Here is a 23,298-nt window from a genome sequence, read left to right as displayed (position 1 = left end):
AATCTGCAGCTACCGAGTGATGCTATCATGTCAATATGGACCAAAATGTCTGAGGAATGTTTTCAACACCTTGTTGAATCTATGCCACAAAGAATTAAGTCAGTTCTGAAGGCAAAAGGGGATCCAACCCGGTACTGGTAAGGTGCACCTAACAAAGTGGCCGGTGAGTGCATGTCCAGGCATATAAAGTAACTTCCCAAATAGGGATGGGTTTTATGTTCGGGTCGAACATGAGTTCGACTCGAACATTGGCTGTTCGCCCGTTAACTGAATAGCGAACAATTTGGGGTGTTCGCGGCAAATTCGAAAGCCGCAGAACACCCTTTAAAAGTCTATGGGAGAAATCAAAAGTGCTAATTTTAAAGATTAATATGCAAGTTATTGTCATAAAAAGTGTTTGGGGACCCGGGTCCTGCCCCAGGGGATATGGATCAATGCAAAAAACTGTTTTAAAAACTGACGTTTTTTCGGGAGCAGTGATTTTAATAATGCTTAAAGTGAAACAATAAAAGTAAATATTCCTATAAATTCCGTACCTGGGGGGTGTCTATAGTATGCCTGTAAAGTAGCGCATGTTTCCCGTGTTTAGAACAGTCTGAGAGCAAAATTACATTTCTAAAGGAAAAAAAGTCATTTAAAACTACTAGCAGCTATAATGAATTGTCAGTCCCGGCAATACACATAAAAGTCATTGAAAAAAACGGCATGGGATTATCCCACAGGGGAACTCAGAAACAATTTTTTTTTTTTAAATGCGTTGGGGTCCCCCCAAATTCCATACCAGGTCCTTCAGGTCTGGTATAGATATTAAGGGGAACCCCGTGCCAAATTTTTTTTAAAAATGGCGTGGGGGTCCTCCCATAAATCCATACCAGACCCTTATCCGAGCATGCAGCACGCAACCTGGCAGGCTGCGGGAAAAGAGGGGGGGACGTGAGAGCGCCCCCCTCCTGAACTGTACCAGGCCACATGCCCTCAACATTGGGAGGGTGGTTTGGGGTAGCACCCCAAAGCACCTTGTGTTGATGGGTAGGAAGGCCTCCCTATTAACATTTTTGACACTTTTTTGTGAAATGGTAGGCCATTACCAATTCACATGGGGGGTGGGATCTGGGGGTCCCCTTGTTAAAGGGGGCTTCCAGATTCCGATAAGCCCCCCCTGCCCGCAGACCCCCACAACCACCGGGCAAGGGGAACATCCTCCCCATGTTGAGGGCATGTGGCCTGGTACGGTTCAGGAGGGGGGAGCGCTCTCTCGTCCCCCCTCTTTTCCTGCAGCATGCCAGGTTGCGTGCTTGGATAAGGGTCTGGTATGGATTTTTAGGGGGACCCCCACGCCATTTTTTTTTAATTTTGGCGCGGGGTTCCCCTTAAAATCCATACCAGACCCTTCAGTTTGGTATGGATTTTGAGGGGGACCCCCACGCCATTTTTTTAAAAATTTTGGCGCGGGGTTCCCCTTAATATCCATACCAGACCTGAAGGCCTGGTATGGAATTTGGGGGGACCCACATGCATTTTTTTTTTTTTTTTTTACATTTTGGTTCGGGGTTTCCCTTAATATTCATATTAAGGGCCTGGTAATGGACTGTGGGGGAATCCCATGCCGCTTTTTTCAATGACTTTTATGTGTATTTATGTGTATTGCCAGGACCGACAATTCATATAGCCGCAAAATTTAAAGGAATGTTTCACTTTTATTGTTTCACTTTAAGCATTATTAAAATCACTGCTCCCGAAAAAACAGCCATTTTTAAAACTTTTTTTTGCATTGATACATGTCCCCTGGGGCAGGACCCGGGTCCCCAAATACTTTTTATGGCAATAACTTGCATATAAGCCTTTAAAATTAGCACTTTTGATTACTCATGTTCGTGTCCCATAGACTTTAACGGTGTTCGCGTGTTCAAACAAATTTTTTGCCTGTTCGCATGTTCTGGATGCGAACCGAACTGGGGGGTGTTCGGCTCATCCCTATTCCCAAATACTACCCAATGGCCATTTGCCATGTGCTCTGTCTAACACAACACCCCGGATGAAGCCTCGTTTTTTTCTATCGTCTATATTTTATTTTATTATATTTTATTTTTATTTTTCACTTTTGAACAAGCGCTTTTTTTATTTGTGAAAAGCTCTGTGCTTCAGGAGGCTTAAGGATGATATTTATGTGCTGTGGGAGGTAGTGGTTGATTAGGATTAATACTACTACCAGGTTGAAATGGACACTGTAGCATGTGGGGCTTCAGGTAGGCAGTCAAGCCTTTCAGTAACCACGGTGACCTTTAGTACTAGTCCACGCCTCTAGGTAGTGGGGATTGGTCAATACATTGACCCTCCCTCAGATACCCCTTCATCCAGACAACAGGAATCATTAAAAGCTGCAGAAAGCACATCTGCTGGCTTGTGATCTGTTTTGCTATCTCCCTCTGGATGGAGAAACTTGTGTATAACCTCCAGGATTATAATATCATGCCTCTGCACTATACCCCACATACTTTCCTATAAAGTAAGATCATACACCTGCCAGTTCTTCTTGACTTCTCTATACTTCTTATACTAGGTGTTTTATATAGATACATAATAAAAGTTATGTTTAGGCCATGGTGAGTCTGATGCGTGGAGCTCAGTGCATTCCTGCGGGTTGTTTATTGATTAAAACACTTAAAATGCCCACCTTCCAGGTGCCCAGATTACACCCACTTTCTGGGTGGTCCCTCTGAGATTACACCCACTTTCTGGGTGGTCCCTCTGAGATTACACCCACTTTCTAGGTGGTCCCTCTGAGATTACACCCACTTTCTAGGTGGTCCCTCTGAGATTACACCCACTTTCTGGGTGGTCCCTCTGAGATTACACCCACTTTCTAGGTGGTCCCTCTGAGATTACACCCACTTTCTGGGTGGTCCCTCTGAGATTACACCCACTTTCTAGGTGGTCCCTCTGAGATTACACCCACTTTCTAGGTGGTCCCTCTGAGATTACACCCACTTTCTAGGTGGTCCCTCTGAGATTACACCCACTTTCTGGGTGGTCCCTCTGAGATTACACCCACTTTCTGGGTGGTCCCTCTGAGATTACACCCACTTTCAAGGTGGTCCCTCTGAGATTACACCCACTTTCTGGGTGGTCCCTCTGAGATTACACCCACTTTCTAGGTGGTCCCTCTGAGATTACACGCACTTTCTAGATGGTCCCTCTGAGATTACACCCACTTTCAAGGTGGTCCCTCTGAGATTACACCCACTTTCTGGGTGGTCCCTCTGAGATTACACCCACTTTCTAGGTGGTCCCTCTGAGATTACGCGCACTTTCTAGATGGTCCCTCTGAGATTACACCCACTTTCTAGGTGGTCCCGCTGAGATTACACCCACTTTCTAGATGGTTCCTCTGAGATTACACCCACTTTCTAGGTGGTCCCTCTGAGATTACACCCACTTTCTGGGTGGTCCCTCTGAGATTACACTCACTTTCTGGGTGGTTCTACCCCTAATTATGTGGGAACCACACACTCGCAGCCGCAGTTTCCTCAGGGAATACCCTTTGTTACATTACAGTGCATACTTATTAACTCAAATAAGGTTGCTGCTGTGATCTCTGAACACAACTCGGGACACAGCATCATATGGATCGAGGACAGAGATGTGGGACTGTCCCGACAAATCAAGGACAGTTGACATCTAAGTATGTGTTCTAAAGCAGCACAGTGACTTAGTGGTTAGCACTTCTGACAGCACCAGAATTTGGATCCCAACCATAATGCTACTTGCATGAAGTGTGTATGCCTTATCTGTGCTTGGGTGGCTTTCCTCCCATACCCCAAAGACTAGCTGGCGTGGCCGTAACCGGTTCCTAGTGTGTGTGGGTATAAAATACGAGAACCTTAGATTGTAAGTTCCTTCAGGACAGGGACTGATGTGAATGTATAATAGATGTAAATTGTCGAGCAGCGCAGTGGCTAAGTGGTTAGCACCTCTGACTGGCAGCACTAGGGTCGTCTGTTTAAATCCCAACCACGGCATTATCTGCATGGGCTTTGCATGTTCTCCGTGTGTGGGTTTCCTCTATGTACTCCAATTTCTTCTTGGGCTCCAAAGACATGCTGGTAGGTTAATTGGCTCCTATTTAAATTCTAAATTGGCCCTAGTACGTATTTGTATGAATGTGAATCCGAGACCTCATATTGTAGGCTGGCTCCTTGAAGGGAGGAACTCATGTGAATGTATAATATATATGTAAAGCACTGTATAAATTGACAGTGCTATATATGTACCTTTTAATAAAATATAAATACGTATAATAAATAAATCACTTCCCAAGTAAACACTTATGAATGTTGTTTTGCCTAGTGTAGCCACTAGATGTTGCTATATCAGCAGAAGTTAAACTGTCATAAAAATTCTTGTTACTTTCTGTTTTTACTGCACATCAAAAACAGTTGTTACATTGCTGTTATGGTTGCACGCATACAACTATCCCATCCTATTAGATTATAAAAGCAAATCTTCCTAAAATCATTTGTTCTGTCATCTTTACTTCAAAGCACAATGAACTTAACAAACAACAGCACCACATTGGAAACCTTTGCACCAGTGCAGCTCACAGCGGCTTTAGGAGGAAAGTGATGCATGCATGAAAGTCAGAAGACCTCTGTTTTTATATTAAAGGAAGGCTGTTATTCCTGAGTCACTGACACAGACCAAGCATGCAGCCAGTAAAAGTGTAGTCATGCATACTTGCTCCTGGTCAAGACAGATCCAGGACAGATCTGTGTTTATATTCTCTTCCTGTTTTCCTCTTCATAGAATAGCTCAGACTGGGAGAGGGAAGGGCAGCACTGGAACCAGTCATGATTTTCTGTAATGTGCTGGCAGTCTCACAAGTGGTTTGTTTGCAGGGGAGATTAAACTGAGTAGAGAGATGACCTTGTTGTGCTCAAATGTGCTTTCTGTTCAATCGGTATGCCTGCGGTGGATCAGCGACCATGTTGTATCAATTAATCAATAAGTAGAATGAGCATATTTTTATACAAAAAAAAAAAAACATTTTAAAGGTCTATACAGTTAATTTAGTAGTAGAGAAAAGGGAGGTCTCCGCCTTGGCATTGTCGTCTGATCTGGTACATGGCTGAACAGTTGCAGGTCTGGTTCACACTAGTGCGATTTCAGATGCGACTTGAGTCAGACAGAATTGCCTGACAATGGAAGTCACATTGTTTTCAATGGCGTTCGTTCACATCAACACAACTCAGCATGGAGCAATTTTGGAAAAGGGACCTGTACTACTATGGTGCGATTCCAGCGTGATTCTGAATCCACATAAACAAATTCATCTACATATACAGTTTGATGCAGTTTTGATGCGATTTCAGTGTTTTTTTTTTTTTTTTACTTGTCACAGCAGATATGCATATCATTGGCTAAAACCAAAAGTGCAGAGGCATGGGAAAAAAAATTGCATCAAAATCACAACAAAATTTAGTGAAAAACGCAATGAAGTCCCACTGCATAATTGCACTGAAAATAAAACAAAATTGCAAGCAGTAGTGTGAACCTAGCCTAATATATATATATATATATATATATATATATATATATATATATATATGTGTATATATATGTGTATGTGTAACCAAAAATCTTTTTAGAGCTCGCCGCACTTGTGCACAGCGTCCCCATTAACTTGAATCAAGCTATATAACGGAGATCCTTGGTCATCAACTCTATTCAATCAATGGGGCCAGAGCTGAAGAGATCTGTAAACATCAGAGAAGGCTGTGGCTCTGAAATTAGGCAACTCGGGAGGAGAGGGTTGATGCCTTTAACTTAGGGGAGGATGGTTGTGTGTAGGTACAGCAGTCCTTCAATTCATAACAAAGGATTCCCACTATAAAATAAATGCATGCTTTAAAAGATGTTATACACTGTTTCACCACTTGGAGGAGCAGTTGTATAGATTGAGAATTGAAGGATGTTTTATGAATAGCGTTTAGATGTCTAGCCAAACAAGGGTAGGTTGAGGGCAAAGGAAGGCTGGTTGCACTGATGCTATTGTGTTTTTTTTTTTTTGTTCTTTCTAATAAGAACATAACTGTCATTGATTTTTGACTGTTTACAAAATGTACAGAAAATCTTGGCCCAGACTTCTCCATTCGCATTAGTTGTCTACCCGACTGTGAAGGTAATCATAATGTGGCACTTTTCATTATTATTTACTGATTACATTTCACCCAAACTGCACACAAATTTTGAAAGGTTCCGGCAATCTGAGTATTTATGAGTAATGAATGGTCATCAGATCTCGCTTTTGAATACAAGACATTTATAACAGAATGAGGATTGATGGCTCGATTATTGAAAACAAAAATCTGTTCAGTATCCAAAGAGATTGTGCCTATTCTTGGACAAATTAGAAAATAAATGCAAGCACTTTTTATACACCATACACTAAATAGCAGTCACGGAGTATATCAGTGGTCATCATCCCTGCCCTCAGGGCCCACTAACAGGCCAGGTTTGCAAGATAACTGAAATACATCACAGGTGACATCATTTGCTGCTCAGTGATTGCAGTATTCTAGTCTGCATCTCCCCAAGGTAATACTTAAAACCTGGCCTGTTAGTGGGCCCTGAGGACAGGGTTGATGACCACTGCATTATATGAATTAGCTCTTCTATTGGCCTGGAGACGGAGCGGTAGAGTTGCCACCTCATCCCTTTAAACCCAAACACATATTAATTACAGAGGTTCTGTGGTTGATTAAGGTGGTAATTAAACTCACTTAGTGCATTATCTGCATTCAATTAGCCTCAGAACCTGTGTAATTCATATGTGTTCGGGTTTAAAGGGATGAGGTGGCAACCCTATGGAGCGGTCTATACAAAAATGCGCTGTATCTTATGTTAGGATGTGTACTTCTGTTACTTCACAACATAAAATACGCCACACATGTTAAAATCTGATTGTAAAACCTCCTTTAGCTCTACAACTGTGTAGTACAAGGGCCTGCCTGATTAGATGCAAACAGATTGGATAGTTTAGGGAGGTGCTTATGTTACGGTCAGATTCCAATGTGGTGACCCTAATGCCGCGTACACACGGTCAGAATTTCCGACAGAAAAAGTCCGATGGGAGCTCTTGGTCGGATAATCTGACCGTGTGTATGCCCCATCGGACTTTTTCTGTCGGCATTTCCGACGGACTTAGATAGAGAACATGCTCTAAATTTTTCTGTCGAAAATGCCGACGGAGCTTGTCACGTTGGCAAGTCCGGCCGTGTGTACGCGGCATAAGGGGCACACATGGATACAAAGGACACCACGGGTTGAAAGGAGAACAGGATATACAGTACTGTATATCACAGATTTTGCACCAAAAGGCAAATTGGATATGGCCATATAGGAACGATTCTTCATATTTCTAAAGGATCATAAACCAAACCATAATGTGTATTAGAAAGCATCATGCTATTGGGCATAGCTTCCATTGGACTGTACAGTCCGGCCATCAAGAGGCTGCAGAGAAAAAAGATGACTGCATATTTGAGCTATGGCATCTTCTGGATGCAGCAAAGTAGCCCCCAGCTCTCACTACAGTTCCATTGTCAATGGTTATTGTGCCCTGTCTAACGATGGGTTGTCACCAGCTGAAGGATCACTAATGTGACATGGGCCTACATGTGTACACTGATAGGGCACTATTCCTCCTACTAATACCAATGATGAGGCACTATTCATCCTCCTACTGTCTACAAGCTTTTTGCAAATTATTTACCCCAGCTAACCACCAAGTCTGAGGCGTTTGCTACCCCCACTGGCCACAATCCCACCCCCCTAAAGTCTGAAGAACAGTAAACTGGCCGTTTGCTTGGAAGGCTTGGAGACCCCTGCTCTATGGTTATCAGAGATGATAAATGAGAGTGCATCCTATGACATAAGAGAAGGTAAGTTCTGATTGGTTGATGTGACTTACTGTACTTAGCAGATCATACTTTGCTTTAAAACCTTTGTTCAACTCACTGATGTAGGTATGCAGGCACGAAAAAAATCTTTGCCATCTATCAAGCATAGGCTTATGACATGACAGTGCCTGGGGCTGCCTACCCCCATGAGGAAGCCATCTTTGGGTTTAACCGGTTCGCATACCTTAAACAAATGCACTTCCGAGTCATGGGAATAGATGAAAACCAGATAATCAGGCTTATTCAATAAAACGACAAGGGCAATGATGACATGAAAGGACATCAACCTATAGCAAACCATTACATTTCTTAGAATGAGAGTCAATGACAAAGGAACTTCGATTAGTTACTAAAGGATAAAATCACTAAGAGCACACACAAATGTTAGCACGCCCTTTTGGAGAGGATTTCAGGAAATTCAGAAATCCTGCGCAATGTTTATAGCAGCGTAGGCTGTTGGAATGTATGAGATATATAATGTGATATATATACGGCATGTTGTTGTCTTCCGCACGGACAGATGGATGTCAGCTGTTATGGATAGGTTTGTCCGCCGGTCCCAGGGAGATTTCTGGTTGCTGAGAATGGGATTTGTCAAATGACCTGTTTTCTGCCCTACAGAACCAGTAACAAATAACAATTTGGCGAGCCCTGAGAAGTGTTTTACAATCAGGGCAGATAATGGTTTCTTGGCTGCATTCTCACAGTGAGCCGGCTCTGATCAGCACATCAAAGGGATCACCTTTGCTTCACATGCTTCTGGTTTGACAGCTGAGAGGTGTGGACATGCCTGAGCTTGTCACCGGGACTATACAATCCGGCTGGCCTGCTCTGCGGGAGATCTGACATCAGTGACAGTTCATGCCATCGACATGCCCCCTCCTGTCCCTCATACCTGCATACTGGTAGTAATGGGAAGAGCCCCCCCTTCTCTGTGTCATATGTCCGGACAGCTTGGCCTGGTGGGGGAATTTAGCCCACGTTGGTAGAGTCATTTGCAAGCGATACCTTTATTATTAATAGAGGGTCTGCAATGCACATAATCCAACACTGTGATGAACCAGGCGACTTCATTTTTGACATGATGCAGCATGTAGAGAGAGGGAGGGATAGAGTTTATGGCCATAATTGTGTATAGACCTATGGCCAATGTTGACATTAACAACCTTTTTTAGTAAAATTCTGCCCATTCGGAGAAAAGCAATAGGTTTGCTTGAGGGCCTATTAACATTTTCATAGGTCCCAACAGTCCCTGATTTGGAGCAATGTCCCTCTGTCCCTCTTTCCTCCTCATTTGTCTCTCATTTTGGTCTGATCTATATAGTTGTATATAAAATGCACTATTTATCTTTCAAAAAGTGTTTCCCAGTGCTAAACCTTTCCTCCAATTTCTAAATTGTTGCATTTGTAAATGTCAAAAGCCAGTATAAAGGAATAAATAGTAGAGGTAAAAAAAGCACTTGTGGGTTTAACCAATCATATTCCTTTTGTACAATTCTCCTTTAAGGGGGGAGCGTGGCAGGGGGTGTGTCCTATGCCTGCATACTTTTGCTAATAGGTCTCCCTCATTCCCATCTCAGAAAGTTGGGAGGTACGCCTCAATGCCCCCTAAAATGGGACTTGCACCAGTTATTCAGGTGTGTGATGGTGCCTTGTGCGTTGGACTCTACTGTGCAGTCATTTAAAATAGCACTGAAACACACTGCACCATGGTGCACACATTGCTGTGCATTACAGTTACTATAACATGAGCATTCAATTAGGGCCTTAAAGGGACACTATTATAAAAAAAAACCCTTAATACTCTGATAACTGTATAGAAATATAATGCAAATAAAAGGTGAACTGTCACAGTTGATTTTGATGAACAAGATGGTCTGTATGTAAATGGAGAGCAAAATATAGAGTCACGTGCATTAAAATAAAAAGGATATTTATGTATTGAATGTTGTACTGTACAGTATGTATGTATATGTGTGTGTATATATAGATTTATATACACTGTATTGGAACACCTACCTTTACACACACATGAACTTTAATGGCATTCCAGTCTTAGTCCGTAGGGTTCAATATTGAGTTGGCCCACCCTTTGCAGCTATAACAGCTTCAACTCTTCTGGGAAGGCTGTCCACAAGGTTTAGTAGTGTGTCTATGGGAATGTTTGACCATTCTTCCAGAAGAGCATTTGTGAGGTCAGGCAATGATGTGGATGAGAAGGCCTGACTTGCAGTCTCCGCTCTAATTCATCCCAAAGGTGTTCAATCAGATTGAAGTCAGGACTCCGTGCAGGCCAATCAAGTTCCTCCACCCCAAACTCGCTCACCCATGTCTTTATGGACCTTGTTTTGTGCACTGGTGTACAGTCATGTTAGAAGAGGAAGGGACCATCCTGAAATTATTCCCACAAAGTTGGGAGCATGAAATTGTCCAAAATGTCTTGGTATGCTGACGCCTTAAGAGTTCCCTTCACTGGAACTAAGGGGCCAAGCCGAACCCCTGAACAACAACCCCACACCATAATCCTCCCTACACCAAATGATTTGGACAAGTGCACAAAGAAAGGTCCATAAAGACATGGACGAGCGAGTTTGGGGTAGAGGAACTTGACTGGCCTGCACAGAGTCCTGACTTCAACCAGATAGAACACCTTGGGGATGAATTAGAGCAGAGCAGTGTGTATATATATATATATATATATATATATATGTATATATGTGTGTATATATATATATGTATATATATATATATATATATATATATATGTGTATGTGTATATATATATATATATATATAGTGGATTGCATAGTGGGTGGACTAATCTGTCCTTATGTATTTTGCAGGAGGATTGCATGATTGATGATGTTTTGTTGTATGGTAGGTGGATGGTGGATAAATTGTATGATGGGTGCACTGATCGGTTGGTGTGTGGGTACTCCGTAAAATAAGAAATCAGTACACCTCCTATGTATTCCCTGCAATATATATATATATATATATATGATAAGCTGAGTATTTCTATCTGTATACAGTGCACCATCTTATCATTTATATATATATATATATATATATATATATATATATATATATATATATATACTGCAGGGAATACATAGGAGATGATTTCTATGTATATACAGTGGTCCTATGTATTCTCTGCAGTGTAGGTATGAAGGGAGATGAGTCTCCTCCAGTAGTATATACTATCATGCTGTGCGGTGAGTGTTCCATTCATGTCTATGCTGTCATCCCCCCTCCCCTCCCGCCGTCCCCCGATGACAGCTCTGCAGAGATATGCCCAGGCAATGACCAGAAGGAAAGGAGGGCGGAGACCCAGGCGGGTGACATCACATTGTGGGCGGTCCGGGGCACATGATATAAGGGACAGTCGGCGGAGTCTGGCAGCAGTGAGCGGTGATCTCCCGTAGTAGTGGAGAAGGAATAGTGATGGAAATCCTGAGGACGATCAGCTACCAGCCAAGTAGTGGGAATAAGATGTGTGAGCAGGCTCTGGGCAGAGTGTGTGATCCCAGCCGGAGGTGGAAGGTCCCGGCCGAGGGAGGAGGAGAGCAACACCGACTTCACCATACATGTGCGACCCCCACCGGGGAGGTGTCCCGGATCATCACCGACCCCGGGACCGGGAGACGATACTGCCGGGGCAAAGTGCTGGGCAAGGTAATGCGGAGGGGTCAGCTATGGATTCCAATCATTGTATCTGTGTGATCGCTGCGAGATTAACACTGGATCTACCGATCTGATCACCAACCGTCCGATACACTGATCAATATCCTAATATTACTATATACTGTATGTGACCGAGCAACAAGTCTGCAAGAGATCCTTCTACACCGACCTGGACTGTGTGTGTGCATCTATTATGTGTGTATTCATCTCTATTATGTGTGTATTTGTGTACATATATTCTGTTACCGTGTGTGTGTATATGTCTCTCTCTATATATATATATATATATATATATATATATATATATATATATATAGATATATAGATATAGATATATATATCTCTCTATAGCTCTTTCATTTCTATTTTTTTTTCTTTTCTCTATCTTTAATTTATTTATTTTTTTCTTTATCGCTTTCTTGCTTTTTCTTTATCCTCTTGCCTGTCTTTCTTCTCTTTTCTCTTTCTTTTCTATCTCTTGTCTGTCTTTGTCCTTTCCCTTTCCCTTTTTTAACTATTTTTTTTCTTGTGTGCATGTATCTGTGAATAGAAGTGTGTGTGTGTGTGTGTGTGTGTAATATAAAAATAGCTATATCTCTATCTATCTATGCATCCTTTGTGCAGTGCAATATAGCACTTTGTGTATCTGTGTGGATGTAAATGTATCTTTTGTATTCTCTAATCTGTGTGTGTTGTAGTTTTGATGTACATCATGCGTGTTTTGTAAATAAAAGGCTCTGTCTGCACAGCACTGAGTTCCTTGCATTGATCATTAATGAGAATGCATGCCGTCAGTGCCCTTGACTTCTGGTTTAATGATGGTTCCCATGTTGGGTTTAATCCAGGCAGATTAATATTTTAACGCTTGCATTCCATTACAACCACGCTTGGCAAGTCCAGTGTTGCACAGCAGCTAATATTCCCCCCGTCCTATTCTGTCTTGCAGGGTGGATTTGCAAAGTGCTATGAAATGACAGACTTGACAACGAACAAAATCTATGCTGCAAAAATTATCCCACACAGCAGGGTGTCCAAACCTCATCAGAGAGAGAAGGTGGGTGTTCGTGGATTTTTCTTTTCTCTTCCTTGCTGTATGTATGATGACCTTGCATCTAATTTCTTGGATTAAGTTGCATGTTTTTGGTTTTTTTTCCCTTTACCTTATGCATTGACATTGTATCAGTTCTTGGATTAAGCTGCTAAAGCCTGTGTGTGTGTGTGTGTGTGTATGTATATGTGTATGTAATTTATTTATTTTTTGCAGATTGACAAAGAGATCGAGTTGCACAGAACCCTCAACCACAGGCACATAGTGCAGTTTTATCACTACTTTGAGGATAAGGAGAACATCTACATATTGCTGGAGTACTGCAGTCGAAGGGTGAGCATTCATTCCTGCAACGCTCCACTGGCCCCTTGTCCCTCTCCTCCTAATCCTTCAATGTGTGTCTGTGTTCTATGCCCGATCGCTCCCTGACACAAACTGACAGCTCCTATTGTCTCCACAGTCTATGGCACACATATTGAAGACCAGGAAAGTACTGACTGATCCAGAAGTGAGATACTACCTCAAACAGATTGTGTCTGGCTTGAAATATCTACACGAGCAAGAAATCCTTCACAGGGACCTAAAATTAGGTAGGTAGCATTTATTTTCTGCCTTAGCTGACGTAGACTACTGATGCATGCAGAAGATAAAGGTAGCAGTAGTGCTTTGGGTGCTAGTCACTTGATGATCCTATTTATATTGACAACAGAGCTTACGTGTTTATTGTTCTCCATTATAGGAAATTTCTTCATAAATGAAAATATGGAGCTGAAAGTGGGTGACTTTGGCCTCGCCGCAAGATTGGAGCCAATGGAACAAAGGAGAAGGTAGGTCTTGGAAGAGCTCAGTGTTATGAATTTCACCTACGCTATGTATTGGATACACACATCCACATATTAATTCAGTGTGGAACCCCTTTAGAATTTAGTGACAGCAGTAAAGGGCAATGGATTGTAGTCAGTGGTGGGCTTTAATTAGTCTTGATTACTCCGATTTTAGTGAAAGCAGATGCTGTTTCTGGCTATAGTTTACTCTACAGCTGCCTTTTTGTACTGTCATTTAATAAAGCAAATTGTAAAACGTAATCTAATTTTTTATTTATTTTTTTTTTTTTTTTCCTCCACTTAGAACAATTTGTGGTACACCAAATTACCTCTCGCCTGAAGTGCTTAACAAACAAGGACACGGCTGTGAATCTGACATCTGGGCTTTGGGATGTGTCATGTAAGTATGACTTTAGGTTTCCTAGTGATGAATTGTCAATCATCACTCTAGGCTGTCAATTGCTTGAATATTCAGGCTTGTTAAATGTTTGACAGCACAGAGAAGACATCAATGCAGAAGCACACAGCTTAACTCTTTATTGCCTAGACCCATTTGCATTTCATAATATATTTTTACTTTTAACATATATATATAAATTTTTTTTTTTTTTTTTTTTTTTTTTTTTTTTTTTATTCTCACATATAATAGCTTGAGTTTTTAGAACCACATTTCTCAACTGTTTTACCCCGGGGGAACTAGTGATCTAAATCTCAGGGGGAACCCCTGTTTAATGCATTTTATTGGGGGTCTTTGAGAAGAATGCCCCATACATTAGTGATCATTCTGCCCCCTTACAAATAAGATCAATGGTGTCATGTCACTTTGCCAAGTAGCATTGGCCTTGTAACTATGCAAGCACTATGGGAGGCCATCAGTCACAGCTCAAGGGACCCCCAGCCACCTTTTGGAGGACGCCTAGGGCTCCATGGAACTCTGGTTGAGAATAGATGGCTTAGAACTGGGGTCTCAACTTTCTAATCAAAGGGTAATTTTACTGTCCTTCCAGCTTTAGGGAGGCTGGACTGTGGCCAGTGGGGGTAGAAAATGCCCTATCATTGGTTTTAATGAAAGGAAAAAGGCCCCATTGTTGGCATCATGGGAAGAATAGTGCCATCGATGGGGTCAGTGCGAGGAATGGTGTCCCATCGTTGGTGGAATAGGGCCACAGTTGGGAAACATTGGCTTAGAATGGTTAATGCTAGAATGGCTATTATGATGGTGCTGTTTGCGTTTTTTTTTTTTGTTTTTTTGTGTTTTTTTTTTTGTTTTTTTTTTTTGCTGTGGCGGTGTATCTTACAATCCCCTTTTTTTACTTTTATAGGTATACAATGCTGCTTGGAAGACCTCCATTTGAAACGACAAATCTCAAAGAAACCTATAGATGTATTCGAGAGGCAAAATACTCCTTGCCGTCCTCACTAATGTCCTCTGCCAAGCATCTCATCGCCAGCATGCTGTCCAGAAACCCAGAAGACAGACCTAGCCTAGAAGAAATCATTCAGCATGACTTCATCACACAGGTTAGACACGTTTGATCTCTGGAGGTGTCTTGTTACTTCTGCCTAAACTTCATTTCAGATTTACAATCAATTCCAACTCTTTTTCTCTACATTAGGGCTTCACACCAGAGAGACTTCCATCAAGCTGCTGTCACACTGCACCAGATTTCCACTTATCAAGTCCAGCAAAAAGCTTCTTCAAGAAGGCTGCTGCAGCTTTGTTTGGTGGGAAGAAAGAAAAGGCCAAATACCTAGATAACCACAGTAAGTAGACTTCAGGAGTGGGATCTTTTGGGATGTTTGCTTTTCTCCTTCCTGTCCTTGTTTTACTGATCATGCCTGATTTCCCTGCAGATAAACCTGCAAAGGAAGATGAAGAAATCTACAAGCTGAGGCAGGACCTTAAGAAAACAGCCATATCTCATCAGGCTTACAATCCCAGAACGGACGAGGTTGGTTGAATTTGCGATTGGCTGAAAGCCTTTAGTGTACAGAAATAGAATCTTTTTTTTAAATTATTTTTAGAAGCCTTTTTTGGCATTCTTAGTAATGGTGTTCTTGCATTCTTATTGTAGGAGATTAAAACGGTATCCAAATCCAACATCAATGACAAGCAGCAGATGGGGGACACGATACGACTCATTGTTCGAGGGACCCTGGGTAGCTGCAGCAGCAGCAGTGAGTGTAAGTAGAGCAATATCAGTGGATTGGCAATCCTAGGCCTCAGTGATTACTGTGGGGGAAAGATCAGTGTGCACAATTAAGCTCCCAGCTGCTTTGGCACCGTAACTAGTCAGAACATTGACAGTACAATTATAGCGTTGTGCTGAATGCCCAGAGTAAACCAGAAAACAGCGATAATTGCAAATGCCTCAGAACTTGAGCACTGCTAGTCCTTATTTCTGAATGCATGCCAAGAGATTTAAGCCGACAGACTTTCATATAATTGGTAGTAATTTTTCTGTTCTTTACCTTTTTCAGGCCTGGAAGACAGCACAATGGGCAGTGTGGCAGACACTGTTGGAAGAGTCCTCAAGGGCTGCCTAGAAAACATGCCAGATTCAGACTGCATCCCAAAAGAACACCTAAGCACCTCATTCCACTGGGTGACCAAGTGGGTGGACTACTCTAATAAATACGGCTTTGGTTATCAGCTATCAGACCACACGGTTGGAGTGTTGTTCAACAATGGAGCACACATGAGCCTACTGCCTGACAAAAAGTAAGAACTGGACACTGCCTGCTTTTTATAATGTTCCTTTGCCTTGTTCATTTGTCAGTGTCTTACAGTTGTGATATTTACGTTTCAGGACTGTGCACTACTATGCTGAGCTTGGGCAGTGTTCCATCTTCGCAGCTACAGAAGCCCCAGAGCAGTTCATCAGCCAAGTGACTGTGTTAAAATACTTCTCTCATTACATGGAAGAGAATCTTATGGATGTAAGTATTCACCTTTTTGTGGTTATCTAAAAGTAGTTATTTGATGTATGCAAGGTCACCCTTTTAATGTAGACCTACATTATGTCATTCCTATGATGGACATATAGTATACATGCAAACAGGTTGCCCAACAACTTGCTTATGGCCAAAGCTGGCCCTTCAAGATGTTGGAATCTTTCTTGATCATACATATACAAGCAAGTTGGAGCTAAAATTTGAGACCAAGGAAATGTTGTGCTGCCAAATATGTCCTTAAAGCAGAACGTCACCTAAAAGGGAAGTCCTACTTGTTTGCCCCATCCCCCACCTCTGCCACATTTTTGCACTTGGCTGATATACTACAACTGGAGGTTGCAAAATGTGGTGCAGCTGTCCTTTGTAACCACTCAGCTTCCAGGGTTTTTGTCAGTTTAATTGAACAACCTGAAATTAGAAGCTGATTTGCTACTATGCACAGCTGCACCAGATTTTGCACTCTCCAGTTTTAGTTGATCAACCCCTTCGTTTTTTGAGTAGTGGGTCCCCACTCCCGCTTCTGCCTGGATCACTGACTATCCAAGTGGAAGTGCACCCCCTCTTTACCGGCAGCCTTCTGGGATAAATCACAGGTCCCCTGAAGACTACGGTGGCGTTCACAAAGCTCGAATGGGGATCCTGCTGTGAAGCTGGAAGGCTTCACTGCCAGTTTTCCTTTTAAGATGCCGATGCCTGGACCCCAAGTCCATTGAAGAACCAGCTTGGGTGAGGACAGCACTGGGTCCTTGGACAGGTGAGTGTCCTTGTATTAAGTCAGCAACTACAGGATTTGTAGCTGCTGACTTGTAATTTGAGTGGAGACTGAAGCTCCCCTTTAATTCTCCTTCTGAATATACAAATTGCCTGATTCTATGCTGGTTCTGTTTCAGCATTGATTTACTGAATCAGATAGGGAAGTAGTCAGATCAAGTGGTCTTACCACACTGGTTGGTTGCTTGTTCTGAATTTAACTTGCACTATTAAAGTTGAGATGGTCACTTATCTAGCCTTTTCAGAAAGTTCATAATGGCAGCCTTTTTCCCCCTTTAACAGTACTGTCAGAAAAAGGTATCTAATGAAGGTGCAAATGTGTTAATTTTATATTAAGTAGTGTTTAACTGTAATAGTTTTTATTGTCTTTCTAAAGGGAGGTGACTTGCCCAGTGTAACAGATGTATGTAGACCACGATTGTACCTGCTGCAGTGGTTGAAGTCTGACAAGGCCCTAATGATGCTCTTCAATGATGGTACATTTCAGGTATGTATCTCTCTATTATCTGCCATGTCTCAGTCTTGTAACTGTACCAAAATGTTGGTAGGGTTTGATTATAATTTATTAAAATATTTTCTATTTTTCAAAACCAGGTAAATTTCTACCATGATCACACAAAGATCATAATCACCAACCAAAATGATGAATACATGTTGACTTATATCAATGAAGACAGGATGTCTACGACTTTCCGTCTGAGCACGTTACTAATGTCAGGTGGCTCTAATGACTTGAGAAACCGAATGGAATATGCGTTGAACATGTTGTTACAGAGGTGTAATTAAGGTGTCAGAAGGCTGTTGGAAATGTTGAGGATAAAAATCCTTCACTGTGAGAACTAACAAGCGCTGGAACCCTAGCGTGTTTGGAAAGAGGAGGTGGTACGAAAAACAAGTTTCCTATGTAGCACGCTGGGCTGGAACCAGACTGTACATTCATCCTGCTTTGTTGGATCCATTGTTTTGTCTCATTGGATACACTGTGGCAAGGAGCTACAATGGCTCGAGGAGAAAGCATCCGACAGTGGGGTGACAAAGTTTTTGCTCCGTAGAGAGCACTCGGTGGACATGGAATTGGAACTGTGAACACTTATGATTCCGGGACTGATATGTTGGCTTGAATGGACAAGTGGAATGTTGTAGAATCGCTGTGATCAATGCAGCTTACTGCTGCCAAACTGTGAACTATGGCCATATATATTTTAATACCCACATTTTGTGGCTGGACAAGTGCATTCCTAGTTACTAACCTAATTTATTACAGCCCAAAAGTGAAGTATTTGACTTTTTTTTTGGACTTAACTATTTTAAGTATACATTGTATACGTTGTTGGCAATAAAGAAATATGAAACAATCCTTGAGTTCTGTGTTTGCTTCTGGAAGTCTGCAAAGCTGCTCTTGGGCTGTGCGGTACAGGAGAGGGGGTGGAGTCAGGGGCTGTGCGGTACAGGAGAGGGGGTGGAGTCAGGGGCTGTGCGGTACAGGAGAGGGGGTGGAGTCAGGGGCTGTGCGGTACAGGAGAGGGGGTGGAGTCAGGGGCTGTGCGGTACAGGAGAGGGGGTGGAGTCAGGGGCTGTGCGGTACAGGAGAGGGGGTGGAGTCAGGGGCTGTGCGGTACAGGAGAGGGGGTGGAGTCAGGGGCTGTGGTACAGGAGAGGGGGTGGAGTCAGGGGCTGTGCGGTACAGGAGAGGGGGTAGTACAGGAGGTGGGGGGGGCTGCAAATGATTGGCATTGAAGAAAGTTAAATGCTCTTGGGGTGGAATTGGACCACATTCCAGCTGTTTAAGAATGCAATAAACGTTCAGAAATGCCAGATATTTGCAGCTTCTGGCTGCACCAGAGTAGGTATAAACTGGTTGTATAGGGAGGAAAAGGTTATGTTTTTACATATTTTAAATATGAGAACAATTTTGCCATGGGAAACTACAAACATCCATACACCGGATGACTGCAGAAACTTGAAGTACATTTTTCTTTTCTTGGGAGTTGCAGAGTTTGCATTCCAGCAGCATTGAATACAGGAAGTAATCTAATGTGTAATTTTCAGTAACCTGCTTCAAATTCAGACTTAAGGCCTGAATCGCTCTGATCTGGGATTCCTAATAATCCTGGGTACATTTCTGGCCTCATTGCAGTCAATAATCTGGAACCCATATGGGATAAAGAGTCCTGACTTCACTTCTGTTACACACCACCTTCTAGATTGGTAATTCAAATAGTAGAGTCTCATTTACACATGTGGTGCCCTCTGAAGATCTACCTACTTTTGGATTGCTTGTCAGTACATTTGACAGGCAGCCGGAGGCGTTATATCGCCTCTTCACTGCCTGTTTAAACCCCACACCAACCACATGGCATTGCATGAATTTGCGGGGAAACCTCTAATCAGTTGAATGGTATGCATTCGGCAGATGGTACTGCCTGCTGAACATGACACATCGCACAAAATGGAATCTATCCGGGAAAACTACAAATCTCTATAGGATGGAGCAAACCTTAACTCTGAGCTTGTTCCTAAAGTATTTCCCCTTCAGTCAAATTTGAGAATCCACTAATTTTTAGGGGATTTTTTTTTTTTTTTTTTTTTAGTTTGGAGCAGGATTATACACGGGACTCCATAGACAGCTTGGCTTGGATTCACAATAATTTCAGCAATGCACTAGAAGGACATTAAAAAAACAATGTACGCCAAAGCCTTGATGGTGTGGTGTGTTTTTTATATATATATATATATATATATATATATATATATATATATATATATACCCTGTCCTATGTGGTGTTTACAAATAATGAAATCTGCTGGAACAGACAGGGTTAATCATAGTAAACACACCTACGTAGTTAGTGAGGTTGAAAAGACAAGCCCATCTAGTTCAATGTGTGTGTGTTTTGTTAATAGTACATCATATATCCCTGTACGCTATGGTCATAAGGTGCCCATCTAATAGTTTTTTTTTAAATTGACACTCCCTGCTGATACCGCTGTTTGTGGAAGAGAATTCCACATCCTTGCCACTCTGACAGTAAAGAACCCTCTACGCAGTTTAAGGTACACCGCTTCTTTTAATTTTAGTGACTGGCTGCGTGTCTTTTTTTTTTTTTTTTATTATTCCCTTTTTACTGAATCCCCCCCAGTACAGTATTTATACATGTATCATGTTTCCTGTCCAGAGCAAATAAGTGCAATGCTTATAGTCTTTTCCCATAGCTGAGGTCCCTTAATTAGCTTTGTTGCCCTTCTCTGGACTCTCTCCAGTTCTAGCACATCCCTCCTGAGGACTGGTGCCCAGAACTGGACGGCATACCAGAATCTTGTAGAGTGGGAGAATTCTCATTTTATCTCTGTAGTGAATCCCCTTTTTAATGCATGCCAGTATTTGCTTTGCAGCAGCTTGGCATTGCATGCCATTGCTGAGTCTGTTATCTACTAGGACCTCAAGGTCCTTTTCCATACTAGATTCCCCCAGTGAGTAAATTGCATTCATATTTTTAGCATCTAAATGCATTACTTTACATTTTTCCTCATCCCCCCCAATCAGTGTTGCCAACCTACCAGACTGAAATTTACTGACACAACACCCAAAATTTACTGGCACAGCCACGTTTTTACTGACATTTTCAAAAGTTACAAAATTACAGTTTTAAGTGCAAATGAGAGTATTTAGGCTACAAATTAAATATGCAATTAGCAATATGATTTAAAGTAGATAAGGCAAAAAAACATATTTCTTCTTTTATTTTCGATATAGTAAGTAGCTCAGGGGCAGAACTCTAAGAAATTAGAATGGGCGCACACACACATTAAATTCACTCTCACAGTGACACTGACAGCAGTGTGCAGCAGCACAGATGATGATGAGACCTCTCTGACACAACACGTCCCCTCTGGAGTCACAGTGTCAGTCTCTCTCCAAGCCAAGTGCTCCCTCCAATCCACTCCAGTCTAAACAGCACTGACGGTCCCGGTCCCAGCTTGCCTTGCTCCAATACTGCAGACCCGCACACGAGGCTCTGGCCGCTCTGCTTGGCTCCATTGCACCATGACATCACACGACATGTCCAGGCACTGCCTCCGCCAGAGCCGCCCCATCACACTGTAGCAGGCACTGGGATGGTCTCAGCCAACTCCGGACCAAGCCGAGCATCAGAGCCATATTTTTTACTGGCAACCTTTTACTTTTACTGGCAGGAAAAAATTTGCCTGTTTTTTACTGACTGCCAGTAAAAATACTGACGGTTGGCAACACTGCCCCCAATCATTTGTTCAGATCTGCCTGCAAGGTTTCCACATCCGGCGTAGGAGTTATTTCCCTGCTTAACTTTGTATCACTTGCAAATACTGAGATTGAGCTGTTTATCCCATCCTCCAGGTTGTTTATGAATAAATTAAACCAGATTGTTCCCACGACAGAACCCTGGGGGACTCCGCTTTCCACAACAGACCATTCCAAGTACTCCCCATTTATCACCACCCTTTAGACTCACCCTTGTAGCCAGTCTCAATCCATGTACTCACCCTATGGTCCATGCCAACAGACCTATGTTTGTACAGTAAACTTTTATGGGGAACTGTATCAAATGCCTTTGCAAAATCAAGAGCCTTCTAATTGTGGTTCTAAAGGTAAACCTTTTTAGCTTCGAGTTCCCTGCATTAAGGCAAAAAATGTTTTGCCCTTTATTTTGCCCTTCCCCCCACAAATACCAGAGTCCTGTATCGATCCAGCTCTGTGCCGTCTGATCTTCTCTCCCCGCTCTCACAAGTTTGGCTATTGGCTCCTGCTGCTGCTAATCAAAACCTGTGAGCAGAGGGCGGGGCCGAGCCACACTGTCAATCGTCACACACAGCCCAGTTCGATATTGAAACTCCAGAAGAGGAGTAGCCAATTTCAGGGTCGATGAGTATAACCGGTTTATTGTTTTAATTAAAAAGAAAAAAAAATTGTCTTTTTATAGGCTTTATTATTACATAGAAGATTTGGAACATGTGACCAATAATGAAGTAGGTGACCCCAATTTCACTGCAAAACTGGAAATGCAATTTAAAAGGGGAATATTGGTGTCTGTGCCCAGGGGTGGATTTCCTATACATGCTCATAAATAAAAAGCGGAGTTCCACACAAAAAAAAATGGAACTTCCGCTTTTCAAAACCCTCCCCCCCTCCGGTGTCACATTTGGCACCTCTCAGGGGGGTGGGGGATGCAGATACCTGTATAATACAGGCATTTGCACCCACTTCCGGGCATAGACACCCCCCCCCCCCGGCTTCACTTCCTGATTCCCTTACTGAAGATGGCAGCGGTAGCACCCGAGGGACAGTTCGGCCTCGGGTGCCGACATCGCGGATGCCCTGGACAGGTGAGTGTCCTTATTAAAAGTCAGCAGCTGCAGTATTTGTAGCTGCTGGCTTAAAAAAAAAAAATTTTTGGCGGACCTCCTCTGTTTTTTTAAAAAATTTTTTTTTTAAATAAGGGCAAGGCAATGCCATAATGTTCTAGTACACATCGCATACTAGTGCATTATGTGAAACTTGCCTTAAAACAAAGCCCTCCTGCGACGTGCTGTCACCGCTGGAAGGTGTTTCCATCTTCACCCGATCTTCCTTCCGGGTTCCTGGACTTCACCTATGTGAGTGGCCGGAGCCACGATGACATCACTCGCATGTGTGCAGGAGTCACGTTCAACGCACAGGACTCTGAAGGAACGGCAAGGTATGCTGTTCCTTCAGAGCGCATGCGCCAGTGATGTCTCCGGCTGCATCAAAAGTAAATATCTCCTAAACTGTGCATGTTTAGGAGATATTTACTGTACCTATAGGTAAGCTTTATTCTAGGCTAACCTATAGGTAAAATTGAATGAATTTTACCTATAGGTAAGCTTTTAATAAATCCCACTTTAAGGGATTTTGTGAGACTCTAAATGTGTGAATAGGCTGCTTTTCTTTTGATGGTTCAGTAACAAAGGCGTGTCACTGATGCTGGTTATATTGAAGTATACAGTATATTTGTGATTTGTATATACAGATGTAGCAAACAGCATAACTTAATGGCTA

General features: G+C 42.4%; 1 protein-coding gene across 1 annotated transcript; it reads left to right on the top strand.

Annotated features, from left to right (window-relative positions):
• Positions 1 to 11,329: 11,329 nt before the first annotated feature.
• On the top strand, positions 11,330 to 18,598 carry PLK2 (polo like kinase 2). Its single transcript, XM_073623053.1, has 14 exons — positions 11,330 to 11,636; positions 12,592 to 12,699; positions 12,910 to 13,026; positions 13,154 to 13,283; positions 13,433 to 13,520; positions 13,822 to 13,917; positions 14,840 to 15,038; positions 15,134 to 15,281; positions 15,372 to 15,469; positions 15,593 to 15,701; positions 15,999 to 16,239; positions 16,328 to 16,457; positions 17,620 to 17,730; positions 17,838 to 18,598. The coding sequence occupies exons 1-14, from the start codon at positions 11,406 to 11,408 to the stop codon at positions 18,027 to 18,029; spliced, it is 1,998 nt and encodes a 665-aa protein (XP_073479154.1). The 5' UTR covers positions 11,330 to 11,405; the 3' UTR covers positions 18,030 to 18,598.
• Positions 18,599 to 23,298: the final 4,700 nt, after the last annotated feature.

This window comes from Aquarana catesbeiana, linkage group LG01, assembly GCF_042186555.1.
Source record: "Aquarana catesbeiana isolate 2022-GZ linkage group LG01, ASM4218655v1, whole genome shotgun sequence".
Classification (NCBI taxonomy): Eukaryota; Metazoa; Chordata; class Amphibia; order Anura; family Ranidae; genus Aquarana; species Aquarana catesbeiana.
Note: the sequence above shows the minus strand (reverse complement) of the source record. Positions and strands in the feature narration are given on the sequence as shown.